The 19,414-nt window shown below is 38.5% G+C and overlaps 1 protein-coding gene across 4 annotated transcripts in view; it reads left to right on the forward strand.

Moving 5' to 3' along the window:
• Nucleotides 1–19,414, forward strand: part of UMAD1 (UBAP1-MVB12-associated (UMA) domain containing 1) — a 70,769-nt gene that overhangs the window by 23,651 nt on the left and 27,704 nt on the right. Inside the window, exon 1 of one of the 4 annotated variants that reach the window (XM_021385968.1) lies at nt 1,405–1,450. The exons of the other annotated variants lie outside the window; for them this stretch is intronic. Within the exon in view, the coding sequence (XP_021241643.1) occupies nt 1,420–1,450 (31 nt within the window). The 5' untranslated portion in view covers nt 1,405–1,419. Of the gene's footprint in view, nt 1–1,404; nt 1,451–19,414 lie in introns of those variants that run through there. 4 annotated transcript variants of the gene reach the window in all.

Consider the following 19,414-nt stretch of genomic DNA (forward strand, 5'->3'; position numbering starts at 1 on the left):
GAACTCAAATGCCTTTTTTGGACATCAAACCCTCAGTCCAAACCTGCTGGTTTAGTAACATGATCACTTCAATCTCTTGTCAACCATTATCATTTTCCCAGTAGTGATTATTTTTTGTGAAGCATTTTGATTGAACTTGGGAGCTTTCCTTAAAGCTCAGTATTTAACTCAAACAATTATGTTTGTCATCCTTAAAAAGCATATGCTGTGATAAGCTTTCTTCCTTTAGTTATATGTCCAAGTTCCACTTATGAAACTGAAGCAGAGTTGCGTTTTTTAAATTGGTTTTATATTGCAGCTTATCACTGATCGAGTGATCAGAGACAGATGATTTGATTTTTAGAACATACCGTCTCCTTTCCTATTTATACATAAACAGAAGATATGGAAAAAACATGTATGTGTAGGTTCTCCCTAGTTGTAAGTCTTCATTGAGAGATCTTGTATGTTATCAAGGTACTCTGTAGCATCTTATATAGCAGGGTATCTGAATATCTTTTCCTGTTCTTCATATTATGCTTACTTGGAATTCACTGTTCATATAGTAATGGCATCTACAGTTCTGGCCCATTCTTCAGATAAAGAGATTGTCCAGAATAGGATGGAAACAAACATTTGAGGATCTGGGAACTTGCCAGAAAAATAATTTGTTGGCTTCTTGAGGAAATGTTTAACACCTTAACTAACTGAAAAAGAAAGTCACTGGTTTTTACAGCCGAATATACTGAATATGAATACTTTCTTGATTGAGAGAGTTGAAAAAGACCTGCTATGTGATTCTGATAGCAGCATATAACTGTGCTTAATTTTTACAGATGTGTATATATTGTTCAAAACCTGAGCTGAATGGGGATGCTTAGGAATATTGATTTAGCCATGGGTGCTCTCACATTCTGTAAAGATTTATTTTAACACTGTTAATGTTAAGACCACTGTCATTTCCATTTTATTGTGTTCTAAAAGTGTTTCGTATTAGTAGCTGACACACACACACAAAAAGTTGGAGGGATGGCAGTTTTTTGTCCCCCATTGTATTTAATAAAACATAGCAAGATTAACCAGGTTGGCAGAGCTTAATGTTAGAAGTCTAATGAGAAGTTTTCCATTAACTAGGAAGTCCTGTAGATGTCAACTTCAAAGGTAAAATAGTTAAAGTTGCGTAAAACATGTCATAAATTGTTGTCAGATATATTTACATTTGATTTTTGCCATGGTATTTCTGGCCAGCTGCTGATTTTAGGAGAGCCACTTAAATTGCAGACGTGGAATATTTTGAACTCTCTTTTGGTTTTGATTTTTTTGTTTGTTTGGTTACGGAATATCAGAAGTCTGCTGTAGTGAAAGTTTGTACTGTTGATCTGTAATAGTTCAATTTAAGTGTTTACTAAAGACCTTGTGTGATTCTTTTCCATTTGTTTGATGTTAAGGACTGCATTTACCAACTTGGAAGGTATGGGGAAATCCATACTTTTACCACTAATTGTTTCCCTTTTAGAATTGTATCCTGATTTGTGAGTGTTGGTGGTTTCGTTTTTGTTTGTTTGTTTTAATTGTAAATTTGTATGGCGAACCACATTAATTTCCTACTACATCCTGTGATAAGCATGTTTAGCTAGCAAAGAACCTCATCTATGATCTTTTCTTTCACTTTTGTGCTCAGTGGGTCCTGAATAATGTATTAAAAATAAATGGACTACACTGAGATCTCTGGTTAACTTTTGTATTCGGTAAGTCATTGTAGTGTTACCATATGATTAAGATCTATTTTGGCTTTTAATCATACATCCATGCAGTGTTCTCTTGAAAAACAATTATTTGAATGTTGAAAATTCTGATTTCCGTCTTACCAATTTATTGAAGTTTAAATCTCTGTATGATATTAAACTTAGAGGCTGTCTGTTGCCTGTATAAATCAGGACTCGGCTGGAATGAGCTTTTTGTGCAGTAGAGACTCAACACTTACATTGGTAATAACACAAGTGGTTTTGGTGACCTAGTAAAGACTCTATACTGCAGTAAACAGAAGTTTTCATGAAGTGTGCCAATTAAAGACACTTTTGGTGCTTTATGAGAAGACATCTCGAATTTAGGCTTCAGCTAATTAATTTCAAATGAAGCAAACAACATGCTAGAGTGGAGAGTAATTTGTTCCCTCACTCATGCTTGTGAGAATCCCATCATTCAATTACCACATGAAATAAGAATACTAAGAAAAACCCCAAGCATAAAACCTGTCATAAATCCTGTGGATTTTAAAGTAAGATTTTTCTTAGAATTGAAAAAAGCCAATTTTATTTGACGTCCACAGAGCATACAGCTTTAATTGATCAATATAAAACTTTGGCCTTCACAGAGACATTTTTAAAGAACATGCCACTAGCTGCATGGCAGTTCAGAGCAATTACTTGTGGTACTGTCACTGCTCACTAACCTAAAGAAGCCATGCAGTTACTGATGCCAAAATATATTTCAGTCTTCAGCAGACATAATTTTAAAAACTCTGTCGTAGTTTGTCAATACTTAAATCTCACATTGACACGCATGCATACTTTAAAAATCTGTAACCAGTTCAACTTTCAGACAATGTGCAAGTATCAAATGAAGGAAACTACAGAATGAGAAAGAAAAATAACCTCCACGTTCCTGCATAAACAGTGTTCTCATAGGGCATTGCTCAAGTAATGTCATATTTATCAAACATTTATGTAATAGATAAATATGTCCAGTTGATAAGAGGGTTTTTTTTTTTTTGTAGCTTCATTTAATGCACTATTGCCATCCACAGAACTCAGAATGTAATAAGTGACTCTTAGCAGCAGATCAACTTAATGCAGTAGTGTTGGGTATGGTGGAGGAGTGATTACACTGTGCCTGAATACACCTGCTGGCTAGTCATTAGAGGAACAGACATCAGATTATTTTCTGAGAATGTTATTCTTAAGTCCTTACTGAAACAAAACTCTTTTTTCTTCTTCTTCTTCTTCTTTTTTTTTTTTTTTTTGACAATCTTATTGTGTTGGTACAGAGGCTATAGCTTGAGAAGAAACAGTCCCTTAGGGCAAAATACAAGGTGCTAAACTAGCTTCATTTCTGTATTGGACATGGACATGTTAAAGGCCAAAGCCAGACACTTTTCAATTCAGGGATGCAATAAAAAACATTGCACATAGCTTCCAGAAAATTACAGCTGTAATTATTCTCTTTTTCATCCCATCCCATTAGTCTTTGCAATAAAAGCTATGTTTCAGTTCTTATTTAAACCATATCAGTGTACGGTAGTAATTCCTGTTTGGTAATAGCTTAGTTTTGTCTAGTAGCTAACTTCATTATGCTGTATTATGAAAGATGTGTACAGATCACAAACAAGCTCCATCCCAAGAATTTGTCATTTATGCAACAATGTTTTTTGTTGTTGTTTCTTTGATTAATTTTTCAGAAATAAAGTTGGGGTGGTTGTTGCAAAGTGCCAATTTGGTGTTTGTGTTCCAGGGGGCAGAATTTGGGGAATTGTCTTGAAAACTCTTATGAATTTTGTTTTATAATTTTTCCCACTCATGGCTGATGGCATCAGGAAGTTCATCACAGAGAAACCAGATGATGTTATCTTCATGAACAAATTCGAAAAGAAAGAAAGCAGCAATAAAGATGGTGAGGACTTATTCAGAGTAAATAGCTAATGTAGAAGGGGCAGCATTGAAGTGTAGTGAGAGAGGGAGCTCAGAATGACTTTGGCGTTAGTAATTGAGTTATCAGGGGCAAATCCTCATGGTCTTGGCTGAAATGATGGTCAAGCCATGCACACAGACAGCTTGTAGAGATCAGCGATGATTGAAAATTTTTGTGCATTGCATAGAGACGTTCTGATTACAGAGTTAGTGTATTCACTGATGCAGCGGTCACCAAGCAGGTGACCTTTTCATAGAAGGAGGTCAGCTTACTGTCCTGCGGTATCGTGTGAGACAATATGCGAAGCTTGGGCCAGATGGTGTCAGTTATGGAACTGAGAACCGAACTCTGGAAATGCAGAAGTTAAGGCTTGATTACACTTTGTTAACTGTTTGTCCGTACACGTCACAATAACGGCTCTAATTAATGGCAACAGGCTGTTTTAAAATAGAAATGTTTAAGAACTAGCTTTATGTTGCTTTTGGTCCTTAAAAATGATCTTTGCCTTACGTTATGGATTATTTGCTCTAATGCCTTTGAACTTAAAATTGCAGACATTTAATTGAATTTGCTTCGTGTTTCAAAAGCAGATTAGTCTTTGAATTTTTACTTCAGATTTTCTCTCACTAAACCACAGTGTATGAAACCATACTTAAACGTATTGAAAACTTCTGTATTTCTGCTCTACTTCTGAAAGGAAACATTGAACAGTTGTAGCACTGAGGTAAACTGATCTCTCTGCAACTGGCATAGAGTTTGTCTTTTAGAATTATTCCTTTAGGTTTTACTTTACTTACTTTATAGGTTTGTTTGCCTTTAGGCAACAAAAGAACTTTTAGACCTTTAGGCAGGACAGCTGTCATAGGCAGTGTTAATATCTTCTATTAACGGTGAATCTTTACAGAAAACTAGAGCAGCTTTTTGCAGAAACAAGCCCTTCCTCTGGTGTGGAAATAAAAGCTGCTGTTTCACAGCCAGATAAGAGCTGAGACAGTGTCTCAAAACGTAGGTAAGCTCAACCATTCTGGGACAAAAATACGGTTGTTTTTTAAGGAGAGATGTGGTGGGAGGAGAGATGACAGGGATTCATTTTCTTGTAGGGAGGAGGTAGGCATTTGTAATTGCTGTAAAACAAAGACTTTTCCTGAGGCCACCGTTTTTAATGTCCATCAGATAAAATAACAGATACCTCTTATGAATGATATGCAAATCCGTTGTCAGCTACAAACAATAATTTAGCACTTGTCACTCATTTTCAAAGTTACTGCTTCCAGTTTTAGGCTCGAAGGACTTCTGTGACCCAAAGCCTAGTATTTCTGCCTGCTCTAGCTGTCCACTCTACCTTTGCATCTAGACTTGGTCTTTCTTGAGTGCTTAGACTTTCTAACTACAACTAACCACTGCTGCAATTATTTGTAAAAGTCACTTGTTGTTAGTCCATCCTCTAACAAAGATTTATTGTATTCTGGGAGCTACCAAAATTTTTTGTACTCTATATTTCAATGAGACTTTAGGCCTACTTATTCAGACTTCCTTTCCCATGCTAAAATTGAGAAAACAAACCCGAAAATCCTAGTCTAAAAGCTATACTGTGATAATCAAAGATATGTCTTAGATAAGACTGTATATAATCGTAGACTTTTGTTACAGCATGGAAGCAGTTTTTTCATCTAGTCAAAATCTTTGCTGATTCTTGGTCTAACCTTCAAAAAGGATAAGATCTATCTGTTGCCTTTCCTCCTCAGTCTGGCCTATCCATCCCTTTTAACCTTTCTCTTTTCATTCTAGCATCTTGTTAAGAAACTAATTTTAAGTAACACTTTTGACTGAAAACCAGAACAATATCTGCTTTATGACTTGATCTTTTAGCGGTTATGTATGTTAGCACTTTTATTTTGGATTCGTATGTATTAATTGTTGTAAAAATAGTAGAAAGATCCTGTACATTTTTGGCAAACTGCTGCTAGTTGTCTCAGAAGCACGCATGGTAATTCTTAGAGGTCGTCTTGGCTATTTTACCCTTCACTCTTTCTTGACCAGCCATTTTGCAGTTACCATAATCTACTGTTTGAGTTCTCCAACAGGTTAGGCTTGTTTTTTCAGCGAGATCAGTACACATTACTACCACAGAGATAGATCCATTATATAATCACTGCGACCAAAGCAAAATATGCATTTAAAAATGGCAAGTTGAGCTTATTTAAAGTGGCAGCCCAATTTAACTTTTCTAGCAGTCACACTGAATGCAGCACTTGTATTTGTCTGTTGTTTCCAAGGCAATTATTAGCATACGTTTAAAAAGCAATCAGATCTGGTCTGTTAGGTCAAGATAATATGAGCATAAATGCACATTCTTACAAATAAGCTTCCCTAAAATATAAAGTAGAAAAACAAATGTAGTGTGAAATGTTATGTAAAACACAGGCATGGCATAATTAGCAAAGGACAGTAGAAATGCTGTTTGTTAGGACTTGAATAGTAACAGTCAATTAATTTCTCACAACGGGAAACAGCAAAGCATTTAACAAAGAAACATCATCTGTTTCTGCAGCATAAAAGCTATACAGAGAATCACAAAACTGAGACAATTAATAGATCAGAAGTCGTGAAGTTAAAGTAAAAAAAGGAGACTGGGGGAAGGAGACTGATCACATATTTTTGCAAAGAAATCTGTATGTTCTAATAATTGATAGATTAAAACAACAGCAAGAACAACAACAAAACAGATGAGTGATGCTATTGTATATAAAACAAGCACATACCTAGCTGTGTGTGTGTTGTGGTAAATAGCGTGGACAATGTAATTGTGGGCTTGATAATCTAGGTACAGCTGTCCTTATTCAAACTAACTACAAAAATTTCAGACTATTAGTTCAAAGTTGGCAAGTAAGGATATGATTAATGTTTCTTCCCTTCCTTTTCCTCCATACCAGAACACTGGCAATGATCTAAGTTGGATAAACAGGGAAGCAAAGAAGCATTGTTATGTTACATTCAGAGAGAAAGCAGTTATAAACAAATCAAGAGCTCTTGTAATAGAGTCAAATCTTGCTATAAAACATTTTGCCTTTCTACTTCAATACACTGAATTGTCCCCCAGATAGCTTTGGTAACCGTGTAAACTCACAAGTCTCTAATTTAGGTGCCTTCATTGAATTCCTTGTATTGCATTGTATGGTTGTCTGTGTCAAGCTTATTTGCAGCATATGGGTAGTAGAACTTTCCTCCTCTTACAGTAGGCTTGATCTTTCATCGCTAAAGCTAATTGCTTTTTGTAGGACCAGGATCAAACCCCATGAGAGGATACAAGAGTATTTTAAGGGTAACACAATTAAGGGAAGCAATAACATTATGTGGAAGCACTCTGTTATCTGGAATTTCTGGCTTCTCTGCAACTTTTCCAAGCATCACGTCACAGCTTTTGGGAAAGGTACACATTTCCATTTAGTCCCCAAATCACATGGCAATTTTTTTGTACTGGAGTTGCTTTCAGGAAGACTAATGCCACACAGATGTTCAGTAGATTTTTGATAGATGTTCTAAGTTTTCTAATGATACCAGGCAGATTGATGCTGCTGTTCTTTATTCTATTTACTTAGTGATTTTAAATGTTATATTACAAATCATACAATACATGGTAGTACTCTTGTAGTCATTTGAGGGGAAAAAAAGAAAAATAAATCCTTCCTTTTTCCTCAGCCACCATAAAAAATTAAAAGGAAGGAAATAACGGGCCTGATTTAAAATAGAGAGATGCAAATATAATTCTAATGTAAATCAACTCCAGAAACTGTGGACAGGGAGGGAAAAGAGCGGAGGGAAAACAAGTCGATCTGCATCATCTCTTTTACCCAGAAGGGACTGTTGCCAACAAGAATATGAGCTTGCTGGAAATTAGGCACAAAAAAGTGTCAAATAAATATGTCTGAGTTGCAGAGGTTTGGGGTGTATCTTGTATCTGCTTCTGGGCCAGTGCAGCTACACGTAGCTAGTCTTTAGTCAGGGCAGTCTGGCCCATTGACCATACATAGCTTAACACGCTGCCATCAGGTAAGTGCATGCAAACCTTGTCCAGCAGTTAATGTTTAACTTCACTGTTTTGTCTTTGGTTTGCATGCTTATAACTGTGGGTTTTTTCTTCTGCAATGTTATAAGACCTTTGTCCACTGTGGAGGTAATTTAAGTGAAATTCTGGGGAACAGTGGCACCATCCTGGGAACTGTGAATGTCCTAAAACAGTTGTTTGAAAATGCACTAATATTCTGAGGAATTACAGAGTCAAAAGCAAATGAAATTTAAGGCATGCACAACATAGCATTTTGAACTAAATCCAGGCTACAACTTAAAGAAGACATTTAGGTTCCACTGCACAGGCACAAGGTGATTTTTTTTTTAAATCACACTAGTTCATTTTCAGCAGAGCTTTAATAGTTTCTTTTCTCTGTGGGGGTACTGCTCTGCCACTGCAACTTCAAAACACCAGCAGCTTCTGCTGTAAAGATTTTTTTAAACAAATATCCTAATTCTGGATAATTTCAAGGCAAGATGAAGAATTTCAAAACAGTAACTGCCCATGGAGAAACCCATCACAAATATGTAATATAAAATGGCACCAAAGAAATGGTACTTTTTGACTGGTACATTTGCATACTAAAACTTTGTGCAATAAGGTGTCCTATGACTAGTGTGTGATAGGTGATGAACTGTTAGAGCTCAATGCATCGCTGTTTTGTGGATTCATTTTTGAAATTACTGGTGAAACCATCTGCAATACTTGTCTTTCTGTATCCACACTCTCCTCAGTTCCGAGGCACAGCCCTACTCTATCTTCAAGTATTGTTCTTACGACATTCTTCTGTTTAAAAAAAAATAGAGGCAAGATCATTTGTGACCAGTGGAGGCCAATCTCATGGAGCTTCTTCGCCCAAGAGGCCTCCCCTTCAGGTGCAGATAGGGCTAATGAGTTAATGTAACAGATCCGCGTCACCAAGAGTGGTTGCAGGCCTGTTCTTCCTGCACCTAGCACCAGTCTAGCGGCCTGTCTGCTTTTTTGGCAGTTTGATTCATTTCACTAAGCTGGTGCAAAGCAAGTCACCCCCCCGCCACCACCACACACACACGTGTTGGTGTTTCCTGCTTGCTGAACAAATGGAGCTCTCAGCAGAGCATTGGGTAAAGCAGCAGCACTGCAGCTGGCTCTTAGGCCTTCAGCTGGCCCGGCCCTGGGCATGGCTGCATGGTGCCTCATTTGTAGGAAAGAAAATCAGGTTACTTCAGGTAAATGCCTTGTAAAATCGGTTTGACATACCGTTCTGAAGGCACGTGTTTGGAGCTGCAGTAAAAATGCAGAGGTGCTGTGCAGCTGATGAACAAAGTGGAAAGCAGTAACGAGAACGTAGAAAGGAAGTGGCAAAACGGGGAGATAAAAATGCTCAGAAAGGCTTCATTAAGTGCAAAGTCAAACAGAAGGTGTTGAACCAAGGGATGACTTTTTTGTTTGGCTGCCAATAGGCCTGACAGATGAATACTGCCATGGAGAGCAGCTGATCTAAGCTGGGAGCAGTGTCTGGTAGCCCAGAGGAGCATGGTCCTCCCAAATGGTGATTCCCATTTGCCTTGACTTGCAAGTGGACCCAGGCAGTGTTATGGCACATTTTTCTGCTGTACCATAACTAAATTTATTTTTAAACACTTAACCCTTAACCTTTTCATAGCCAGTAACTGCATGTTTACAATGATTCCTTAGGCTGAAGAGATTGAAAACATATATTATCATTAAATAAATATTTTGTTAGCTAAATAGGGGCTTGCAGACAGTGATATGCTGATTCTGTGCTCTAGTTACTTCACTCCTAATCTCAAGCATGTTCAAGCGGTAAAATCAGCCCTTGCCAATTTGATGAAATGATACACATTTAGCAAGAAATATGACCAAAAGTTTGCAGAAGCCTCTTGGCCTCTAATCTAAGGCTGAGAAAGGAGGTCACCATGCAAACTGGGGCTGTCTTTTTGAGATGTGACAGTGGGAGCCTGTTCACACAGCGGCCCTAATAGCAAGGACTGAGACTGTGTGCTTTTGCTTTCTTCTGCTGCTCTGTATGTCATTGACTTCAGCCTCTCAGTCTCATCTTCCAGCTCTACAGCTTTGCCACTCACACTGTCTGCTTCCAGACTTGCCTTTTTGGGACTAGCTGCGGTAGAAGAGTAATGGCCTGAAGGAATAATAAGGATAAACTCTGTGGGATATGGAAAGTATTCCATCACTGTAAAAAGACATCAGTGTTGCTTTGTCATATATATCCACCCATATTTAATGTTTGTATTGTAGTTCTGAAGCTAATCCATTGTCTCTTGAAATTATCTTTAAGTTGTCCGTACTGAAAAGGGCTTTTATCAGGGGTTTTGTAATGGAAAAATTTTGTTGTAGGTTTTAAATCCAATGGTGTTATACTCTTCCAAATATCAGTATTAGCGCTGTCTTCTTCAAATTAAGGAAGTGCAGGTGATTAAGAACAAAGGGTTCATGTGATTTGAATGGTTTTAATCCAGGATTATTTCAGTCAGAATTCAACCTTAGAACATACAAAGTGGGAAGAAAACGCTTGGTATTTCACTGCTTTTCATAGTAAGTGACAATGTTCAAGCTTGTTCAAAAACATTTATCAAGATGTACTTCCTAGTAGAGCTTATGATAGTATCCAGTTGATTCCACTACTCCCAGGGTATTTTAACTGAGCAAGAATTGAATCCAAACACTCTCCCTTTTGCCCTTTGGAATACTGTTAAGTCTACGTATTTCTGATTCTGATATTATTTTTGAGCTAGACTTTGCTGGCTATTGCCTTCCACTCCGTCAAAAAATCCCTGTCAATCTTTAATAGCTGAGAAAATTTCAGAAAAGGTGTTCTCTAGCCTTGTAATACCCAGTACAAACTTTCTCACCTGCTAAATGACTAACGCAATGACTGCTGTGTTTGTGTAGCACATTTTCGTGTTCATAAAGGTATATTGATCACGTTTAGTTTCTATTTTTTCTAAATGTTTGGCCAATATTAGCTTTCTTTTGATGCAGTTGTTTATGAAAAGTGTGTTTGTAAATGTACATCTCAAGATTTGTTTGAGGCTGACTCATTTTTGACCTCAGTTTACATACTCTGGACTAGCTTTCTCTTGAGCCCTTGAGGAATGTCACCTGACTTATCTTACTAACATTGCTGTAGTAGGAGGTCTTCCATTGGAGTGAATTGGAGAGTATTACCAGAAGTAAAAACTACAGTAGTAGTTTTGTAATACTTTTTTATGGTTAAAAACAGTTTCTTTAATTTGTATCCCAGTGATGATTTTGCATTTCATTTGATTCCTCACCTCCTGATTACATAATGCTCTTGATGAAGCATTTATTAGATTGTTAAGAGATTAGACTCTGAACTTTCTCTGTCTCCCTCCCTGTTCAGAAACATTCAGATTTTATAAGAATAATCCATAGAGTGTAAAAATTTTGCCATGGAATATGCATAACATTACAGACGTCAAATGGATTTTTCACTAAAAACTTGTAATATTTGTCTCTCCCTATCCCACCCCCAGATTTGATGAATTCAGGTGAGACATTTCGCTTCTCTCGTCTGAGCTTTGAAACAAGAGAACAGTGGAGTACTCTGGTCTCTTTCTAAAAACCTTAGAGGAGTTGGAGGAGATAAGGATGTGAATATTCAGAAGGGAGTATATGTTCAATATGTAGGTCGTGGCAGTCTCTCTTTCTTCCTCTCTGCTCCTTGTGTATGACCTGAAAATGCAAAAATAAATTTAATAATAGTAATAATAATAAAGTTGAGAGTAAGAATTACAGTGGTGATTTTGGGAGAGCTGGAATCACTGCAGTCCTGACACCTCTGGATTTGCCTCATCATTTATTGCAAGATCTGAAGGGTTTTTCTGCAGTCAGAGGATTCATTTCTGTCTATCCAGCTGTTTTGTTCATGAAACTTGGGAAGATGTAATTATTTTTGAGACTTACATCCTTGTGCCACTTGGTTGAAATGAGTTGCTTGTTCCTCTTAGAAGACCACATTGAAGTAGAGGCTGATGCGCGCATTGCATTTTATGTGGTTTGGTTTGTCTTTTTCAGTCTTAATCTGGCACAAATATTGCTCCATCTTTATTTTGGGGAAAATTTTAAATGCTGTGTCTCTTTATTGAGTTACGGTGTGTAAGGAGGTGTGTATGATTTTCTGAATACCAGAAATCCAGCAGCATTTTTGTATGGGAAGGGATGGGGAACATCAGCACATTGGGTCAGTGGGGCTGGACTCCATGCTGCCACTGTAAGCTGAAGTCTTCTCCCTGGCACATGGGCTCCACAGAGCCTGTGTTCTCCTTGTCTTCTGAAGTAGCAGTGGTGAAAGTCGAAAGCACGGCACGATTCTGCTCTGTCTTGGGATAAATATGTATCTTGGAGTAAAAATCAAACGTAGATTGAAATTGATAGCCTTTGTTCTTAGTGTCAGTATTGAGAATTTGTATTTCTATTTTGCATGCAGTCCTACTAAGGTGGAAATATTGTTTGGCAGTTATTAAGGAGTAGCTTTAAAAATAAAGTAAAAAAAAGTAGTTTTGCTTAAAGAAGTTCACATTTCGAGCTGAGTTTAACTGCCTGAAAGACATTTAAAAAATGAAAGTGGCAGAATAACTTTGTGACACCAGCTGCAGGTAGACCATTCAAATCCTTATTTTTCGGAGAGGCAGAACATTTTTATTAAAAACTAATAAACAAAAGAGCCTCAAACATATCAGTTCTGTGCCATGGAATATAAAGTTTCCAGAATTAAAGTAGTCTTTCCATTGAAATCTGAAATTATAGTTTGCAGATAAAACTTCAGCTTCTCTTTGTCTTTCACGATGTTCACCCAACAAACTTCAAAAACAAATTCTAAATCTGATAATTTGATAACCTTTTCGTATGTAATGTGTTGATTTCTGAAGCCACCCACCTTGTTTCTTTTCAAAATAGCAAGATTTTTAAAAAAGAAATACTCATAAGGTATCCAGTGGTGTTAGTTTATTATCCTCAGTTACTACCCTCAGACTACATTTAAAATGCAACAAGAATATTAATTTTGCTGAAAATGAAAATGATGCAGTGATATCTACAGCCTAAAAACTGTCCTTGTTAATTGGCAACACAAAATCAACCCTTCTTCAGCTCCAAGAAAAGTAAAGTAGACTGTTTCTGTTTTTTTCCTCTTTTTATATGCTGAAAAGGTAATATTCTGAAGCATTTTATAATGTGTGGTCTGCATTTAACCTGATACTTCTAAGGGATTATAAATGAAATGACGACAGGAAGCTATAGACAATATCTTAAAGAAAATTACCCAGTGGAGCACAACTTTTTTTCTCATAACTGAGAAGTGAGGGAGTCTTAACACCATGAAAGAGTTCTGATTTTTGCATCAGTCAGCATTAGCTTCAGGAAAATTCCTGAATAGTTTCATTTGAATCAAATAGAAAGTGCTTTCAGCTACGTACCGCTTATTTTTGACAAAGCCAGCAAATGGATTTCACGTAGCCAAATAACTGACAAAATAAAAAATCTGAGCAGCCATGCCCTATTTTGGAAATATTAAATGTAATTTAGCTGTGTTTCCTGGACACGTGATAGGTTGCCTACTAAGAAAATGGTATTAGGATATTGTATGAAACCTACATAATGGCTTTGGTTTTTGTATTTCCATTAAATCATTTCAACAAACCTGGAAAGTTCTGCTTCAGCTTTTTTGTAGGCATGTTTTGGGTGGCTTATACTTTTTGTTATTGTGAATAGTTTCATTTTGTTGCAATTACCTAAAAAAAAAAAAAGGAGTTGGCATTCAAAAACTGAGTGCTGAGTTGTACTAAACGTAAGTTTTCTCCCAAATGTGTATTCTGACTTACTTTGCTGCACTTTTCTGTGCTGAGATTCTTTCAGTACATATGTTGTAGAAAAAGGAGGCAAGTTCCTGGACTGTGGGGGATCAGGAGCTGAGTGATATTTTGCCTTTATGAAGGGAATTACAGTTTCTTTCTCTCATTGCGTTAATGTATATGAATAATAATCATTATCATAATACCTCCTGTGACTTATCCTGTCAGTGAATTTGATACGTACCAGCATGAGCAACAATTAGCTGATGGGCTAACAGTCCTGTTGGTTTTTTTTTGTTTAGGTTGGAGCATTGCAGTTCTTATTTAATAAATCCACAAACTTGCTGTAAATAGTTATTAAGAGAGTCTACAGGAACCCGCGTGGTGTGTGTGTGCATGCCTGGGGGAGGGGTTGTTTTCAGTTTTGTTTTTTAATTCATAGAGGAACGCTGACGTAGAAATCAAAAGCTCAGAGTAAAAAGAAAACACTTGTTTCCAGAATAGTGGAGACTTTTTTTTCTTTCCTTTTCTTTCCTTCTTTCTTTCTTTCTTTCTTTCTTTCTCTTTAAGTCTTTGACAATTTGGAAGTAGTGCGGTTTGTTTTTATTGTGAAAACTCTCAGGAAGAACAATTCAGAGTCGGTGCCATTATTCCTGGCTGAATGGTGCAGGGTTTGTGAAATGGAGCAGCTGCGGTAGTTTGAGCTCTGCTCACAAAACCATTCACTTTTTAATCAAGAACTTCAGATTCTGCGGTGGCTGTTGGTGATGGAGATGGCCAGCTCTGCCCTGGGAGACAGCTGCAGTATAATTGAGACAGACTATGTGAAACAAATGTAAATGCCGAATGGATGTCTTAAGAGCGGAGCACTCACTAAACTGTAACTGAATTTTTAAAAAGATGAGAAGCGCTTATACAGACAGGAATTTACTCCACGATGAAACATTTTACAGACAGTGATGTGGTGTTCTTACATACACTGCATAAAACAGAGTTTAAGTCTTAGGCACTGGCACGCAAGTTACCGCATGCAGTAATCTAGGTTTTGGTGATGGTGCACGTGTGCATAACTGCGCAATGAGAAATGCTGCGCTTTTCCAAAATATTGTTACAGATTTGGTCTTTTTCTTAAATTGTCTGGGACGTTTGTCTGAATGGCAGTGCTTGTGTCTTTTCTACATACGCTTCTATTGACAAATAAAGGTGGTTGTATTTTTTGGGATGGGATAGAAGCAAATAGAGGCACCGAGGGCTGCCATTAATCTCTAGTGGCAGTTATGGCGGTTACATGTTGAGAAGAATTTTTTTAAAGCGAGTAGGTATGGGGAAATAAGTGTTCCATCTCATCTGATGTAAAACCTCAGACTGACAGTTTGCTGTAGAAGAGAATTTTCTTAATAGCGGTGTTTGACTAAACCAAAAATATCTTGCTTCGCATCACAAATCAGAAAGTGCTGCCCACGTGTTTAAAAAAAGAAAAATAAAGGATGGGAAAAGGAAAAGAGAAGGTTGAGTTTTAACATTTTGTCAAAATTCCATAGTCACAGTTAATAAGTAGTTTGTACTTGGAGCTGGCCAGTTGTGTGTTCCATGCTGCTCTATACATTCCTCATAGACGTGACCGGTTTGCTGTGCAGCTGCGAGTAATTGTACAGACCAGAGCGTTTCACTCTTTCCAGACCAGCTACGTCATTCTCTCGCTGCCCTTTCCATAACGTCTAGCCTAATTTTTTTTTTAATACTTTTCCCAACCGTATGAGGGGATCCCTGAAGATAGTAGTCTATGTGGCAGAATATTATGTTGCTCCTCCATGTACTCCTTTGTTTTCAAACACTTTGTCCCATTTTATGTTTCCGATGAGTGCAGTCTCAAGTCTCTTTGATGCTGACTAATTGGGGGGGGCGGGGAAGACAATGTAAAAGGGTTAATCCGTTACACTAGTATTAATGAGTCAGCTGAATCCCTACTATTCTCTCATTTCTGGTTCACTTAGCACCAATTATCACAAATGACACTTGGTTTTGTGGGGAGCAAGCTGGGAGGATGGTAGGTAAGGCAGACCTCAGATGAGAGCAGCCTGATCTTAGGTTAATGCAGGTAAATATATTCATGCCATGTGGGCTGAGATAAGAAAATAATCCTGTTTTCCTGCTGGAGCCCTGGGAACGCTGAGAGTGTTGGTAGGGTGGATGTTTGGTGGATATTTTTAGCTGGCACGTGGAAGGGTGGTCGGGTTGTTTTCTGAACTCGGTTCTCTGTTGTGCTGCTGGGGTTCAGGCTGTGGCTGCGCTCACCTGACACCATGCGTTACAAGTAAGGTGATGAAAGGGTCATTATTTGCATAGCTGGGCAACTCTGTGCAGGGTCTGTGCAACTGAGAGCCCCTTTTTTAACATCTGACATCTCTTGTGGCATATTAATGCAGCGGTAATGTTTTTGTGATCTGTCCTGAGATTTTAATTTATGGTTCTGGGAAAGTATTAAAAAGATACTAATTCCAAGATGTAGTGTGTTTTCATTACTTTTGATTGCAACTAAGTAAACTAATAAAAGCATTAGATGCAGAGAAGGAAGTCATGCTTCTGAGCACTTTTGTAGTTTTTACAGTGCTTTTTATTGATTTAGAAGTAATATCAAGCAAGGCAAACTCAGAATCCCTCTTTTATGCAAAAAATTGGATGAAGGTATAAGTCCAGGCAAACATCTGCTCCTGTCCTCTGCTGTCGGTTGGGTCTTACCGTGATTAAGGCAGAAATCCCTGTTTGCAGCTCATTCTTTCACTGCAGACCTTGTTTTACCTGCACTGATGCCTAAAAGGAAGCACATGTGGGATGGCAGCAATTTGGGATGGACCTCAGGTATGTGCAGCAGGGTGGAGCATCTCTTGTGCTCTGAAGCATATTCTTCTTCCCAAATCACTTTAGTGGCTGAGGGCTGTAGAAATACACTTGCAACCCTCACCCACATCTGAACTTGTTTCAGTGTGGGAGAGCTTTTCTTCTGACTGCAGAAGAAAACTTTAGGAAGAGCTGCCTAGGTTAGATCTACCTTTCGTGCTGCAGAATGCTGCAGAAATCATTGCTTACAGGAGTATTTGATTGCAGATGCCTTCATTTGGGAGTAATTCTTCCAATTTAGTCACAGGATGGAAAGATACATCTGCTTCACATGCAGGGATGCACAGTTGTTACCTTTTGGGGAAGTCTGTGGGCAGTAATAGCATGGGGAGCCTGGTCTCCTAGCTTCAGTGCCTGTGTTGCAGCTGTCCTCCTTTCCAGTAAATGAGCCCCCAAACAGTCTGTACATTGTACACACCTACATTTTAGCAAGTTCCAAATCGTCATTGTCTTCTAACCTCCAAGTTTCTTAGAAAGTTGGAGACTGGTTTTAGGCCTTAGTCCCTAATTAGTCCCTTTGGGGCAGGACAGTAAAGCAAAGGAATTTTGTCTAACCACAAAAGCTTTAAAGTTAACTACAGTGGGATATTTCAAAGGCAAAATCCTTTATGCCATCTTCTCCTATGTCTGATCTTATTCATCTTAGAGCTGTTTTGCCAGTAGTGATTTTGAGATAGGATAATCTGATTTTGCAACGTTGCTGCCACCCAAAACAAAGGTGCTACTTTCACTCCAGTGAATCTTCCTTTGCTCCAGGTCCAGTGTTCCCTGGACTTTTTGTGAACCAGCTCAGTTCTCAGACAAACAGGTGGATTGATTTCTGTTGGGTTAGGTCACAGCAAGGGCAGGGCCTTCCAGGGAGAGGGAAGAGGAATTCCCCTCAGAGGAAGCAAATGGCTTTGCGTTGCCTCCCAGGCTGTCCCTCTTTTCCAGGCAAAAAAGAAAAAGGCAAATGATTATATATTACACAGAAATTTTCCCTCTGGAAAATCTCCCCATCTTAGGCTATCTGGGCTGATTTTTTGGCCTCTTGAGGGAGGGCCGGTCCTTCATCCTGCTGCAAACTCTACAGTCTTGCCATTCGGCTTTCTGCAATTTTGTGAGTTGTCTTTCTTCTGGGTTAGTGTTGTGCTCTCCTAATAAAGTGAATTGGCTCAAAGGGGTTGAGCGATAGAAAAGGGAAGATGTGGGTGAGGCACTGGATTGCCTCTAATCTCTCATCGGGCAGCACTGCTCAGGTACGCGGTAGCTGGATCTGCTTGCTAAGGCGACAGCAGATTCGGCCAGGAGTCCTTCTGGACTAGAGAGCTGAACTGATGCCCTGGGGAACTTCACTAGCCCCAGAATGGACGAGGGCAATGGCAGGAGCAAGCAACCCAAAGTGGAGAGGAAGGAGGGGCCCACCCGTTGTGTCAGCCAAGTTGGTCTGACCACAACCACATGTGGGATCTGTCCTGCTGCTGGGCTTGCAGGCACCCAGCCAGCGTTCCCCACCTCTTCTTTGAAGGAGACTTGAGATCAGTTGTCTTCTGAGCAGAAGCTGTGTTCTTTGGGGGAGGAAGGAGTGTCATTTTGTGCTCATGGCCCTGTATTTCTTTTTTCCTTCTAGTTCTCGTTGCATACGTGGCTATATAATAATTGTGGGTAGGTTATGGCATAAGAATTCTATGTTCCAAATACAGGGCATGCTCCTGAGTAGAGTACATGTAATGCAGTAACTGCATCATGGAAACCAGATTTGGTATTGTTTTGTGAAAATCATTAATCCACCATAGCGGCCGCCTATCATACACAAGTGTTCAGGTCTTTGTGACCTAGAATTTCATTGCTAGTCTTCAGACAGTTGAATAGGATCCAATAATGCAGCCCTTTGTGTGTGGGCTGGGGTAGTTTGCGGGCTTGTCTTATACGAAGACAGCACAATGATATTGTTGGTCTGTGCCTTTGTGAGCACTGAATTCAAAATTGAAATGGTTAGGAACATGGCTAGAAATGGGAAGCAATATGATTATGATTGTTTTGGTCTCATTTGTAAAATTCTTGATCTTCAGGGTTCATTTCAATGCATCTTAAACAAAATGCATAAAAATTGCAAACCTTACGTACATATTTGTTGATATACCACCTAGGAGAGAGGCAGGGCTGCTTCTTTTGGCACACGGAGCTGTGAGCCGGACTCAGCCACGCTGTGAAAACTCACCCTGGGGTAGTAGTGTTCATGTTGCAGACTGAATGGCACTTCTTCAAACAGTAGCCAGGGGGGAGTTGCTAGAGGTGTGTAGTTTGTTTTTGTGGGGTGACTTTGTCTGCTTTTGTTGTGTTGGATTTTGAAATAGGTACTCATTCTGTTCTGTGTTGTGTGAAAACTTTCTGCAGAAAAGTTCCATGTATTGGATGTACCTTACTGGGAACTTTCGCTTGGGAAGGGATTGATGTACAGTGGAGGCATATATGATCACTGCCATCAGACAGCACTAGCAATCAATGATGAAAGTTACAGGGAGCTGTGGCCTTTTCTCAATTTTTCCATTTGTGATAAGAATACAGTACAAAGCCCTGGCAAATTTTTTTAGTGGAAAAAAAGTAGAATATTGCACAATTCTTTTGACTATTTTTTTTCTCTTTGCTTTGTGGGCAGTGTCAGTTTTTTGTGTTCAGGCAAATGTTTTGGTGTTTCACTGAAAACCCAAGCATACAAAAACATACTACCCAAATCTTTTCAACTGTTATCTTTGTAAATAGACGTTTTAGTGTTTTGTTTTGTTGTTGTTTTTTTCTTAGACTATGTGAACTAAGCTTCTTTGTCTTTTCAGAAATTCTTATTTGTCCCTTTTTGTCCACCGTAATAGCTTCTGCTTTCCTCTTTGCGTGATTTTGAGGAATTCTGCTAGCGCATTTTTGTGCTGATGCTTTAAATTTTTATAAATTGATGCCACTCTGTGTAATC

The sequence above is a fragment of the Numida meleagris genome, chromosome 2 (genome assembly GCF_002078875.1).
Source record: "Numida meleagris isolate 19003 breed g44 Domestic line chromosome 2, NumMel1.0, whole genome shotgun sequence".
Taxonomy (NCBI): Eukaryota; Metazoa; Chordata; class Aves; order Galliformes; family Numididae; genus Numida; species Numida meleagris.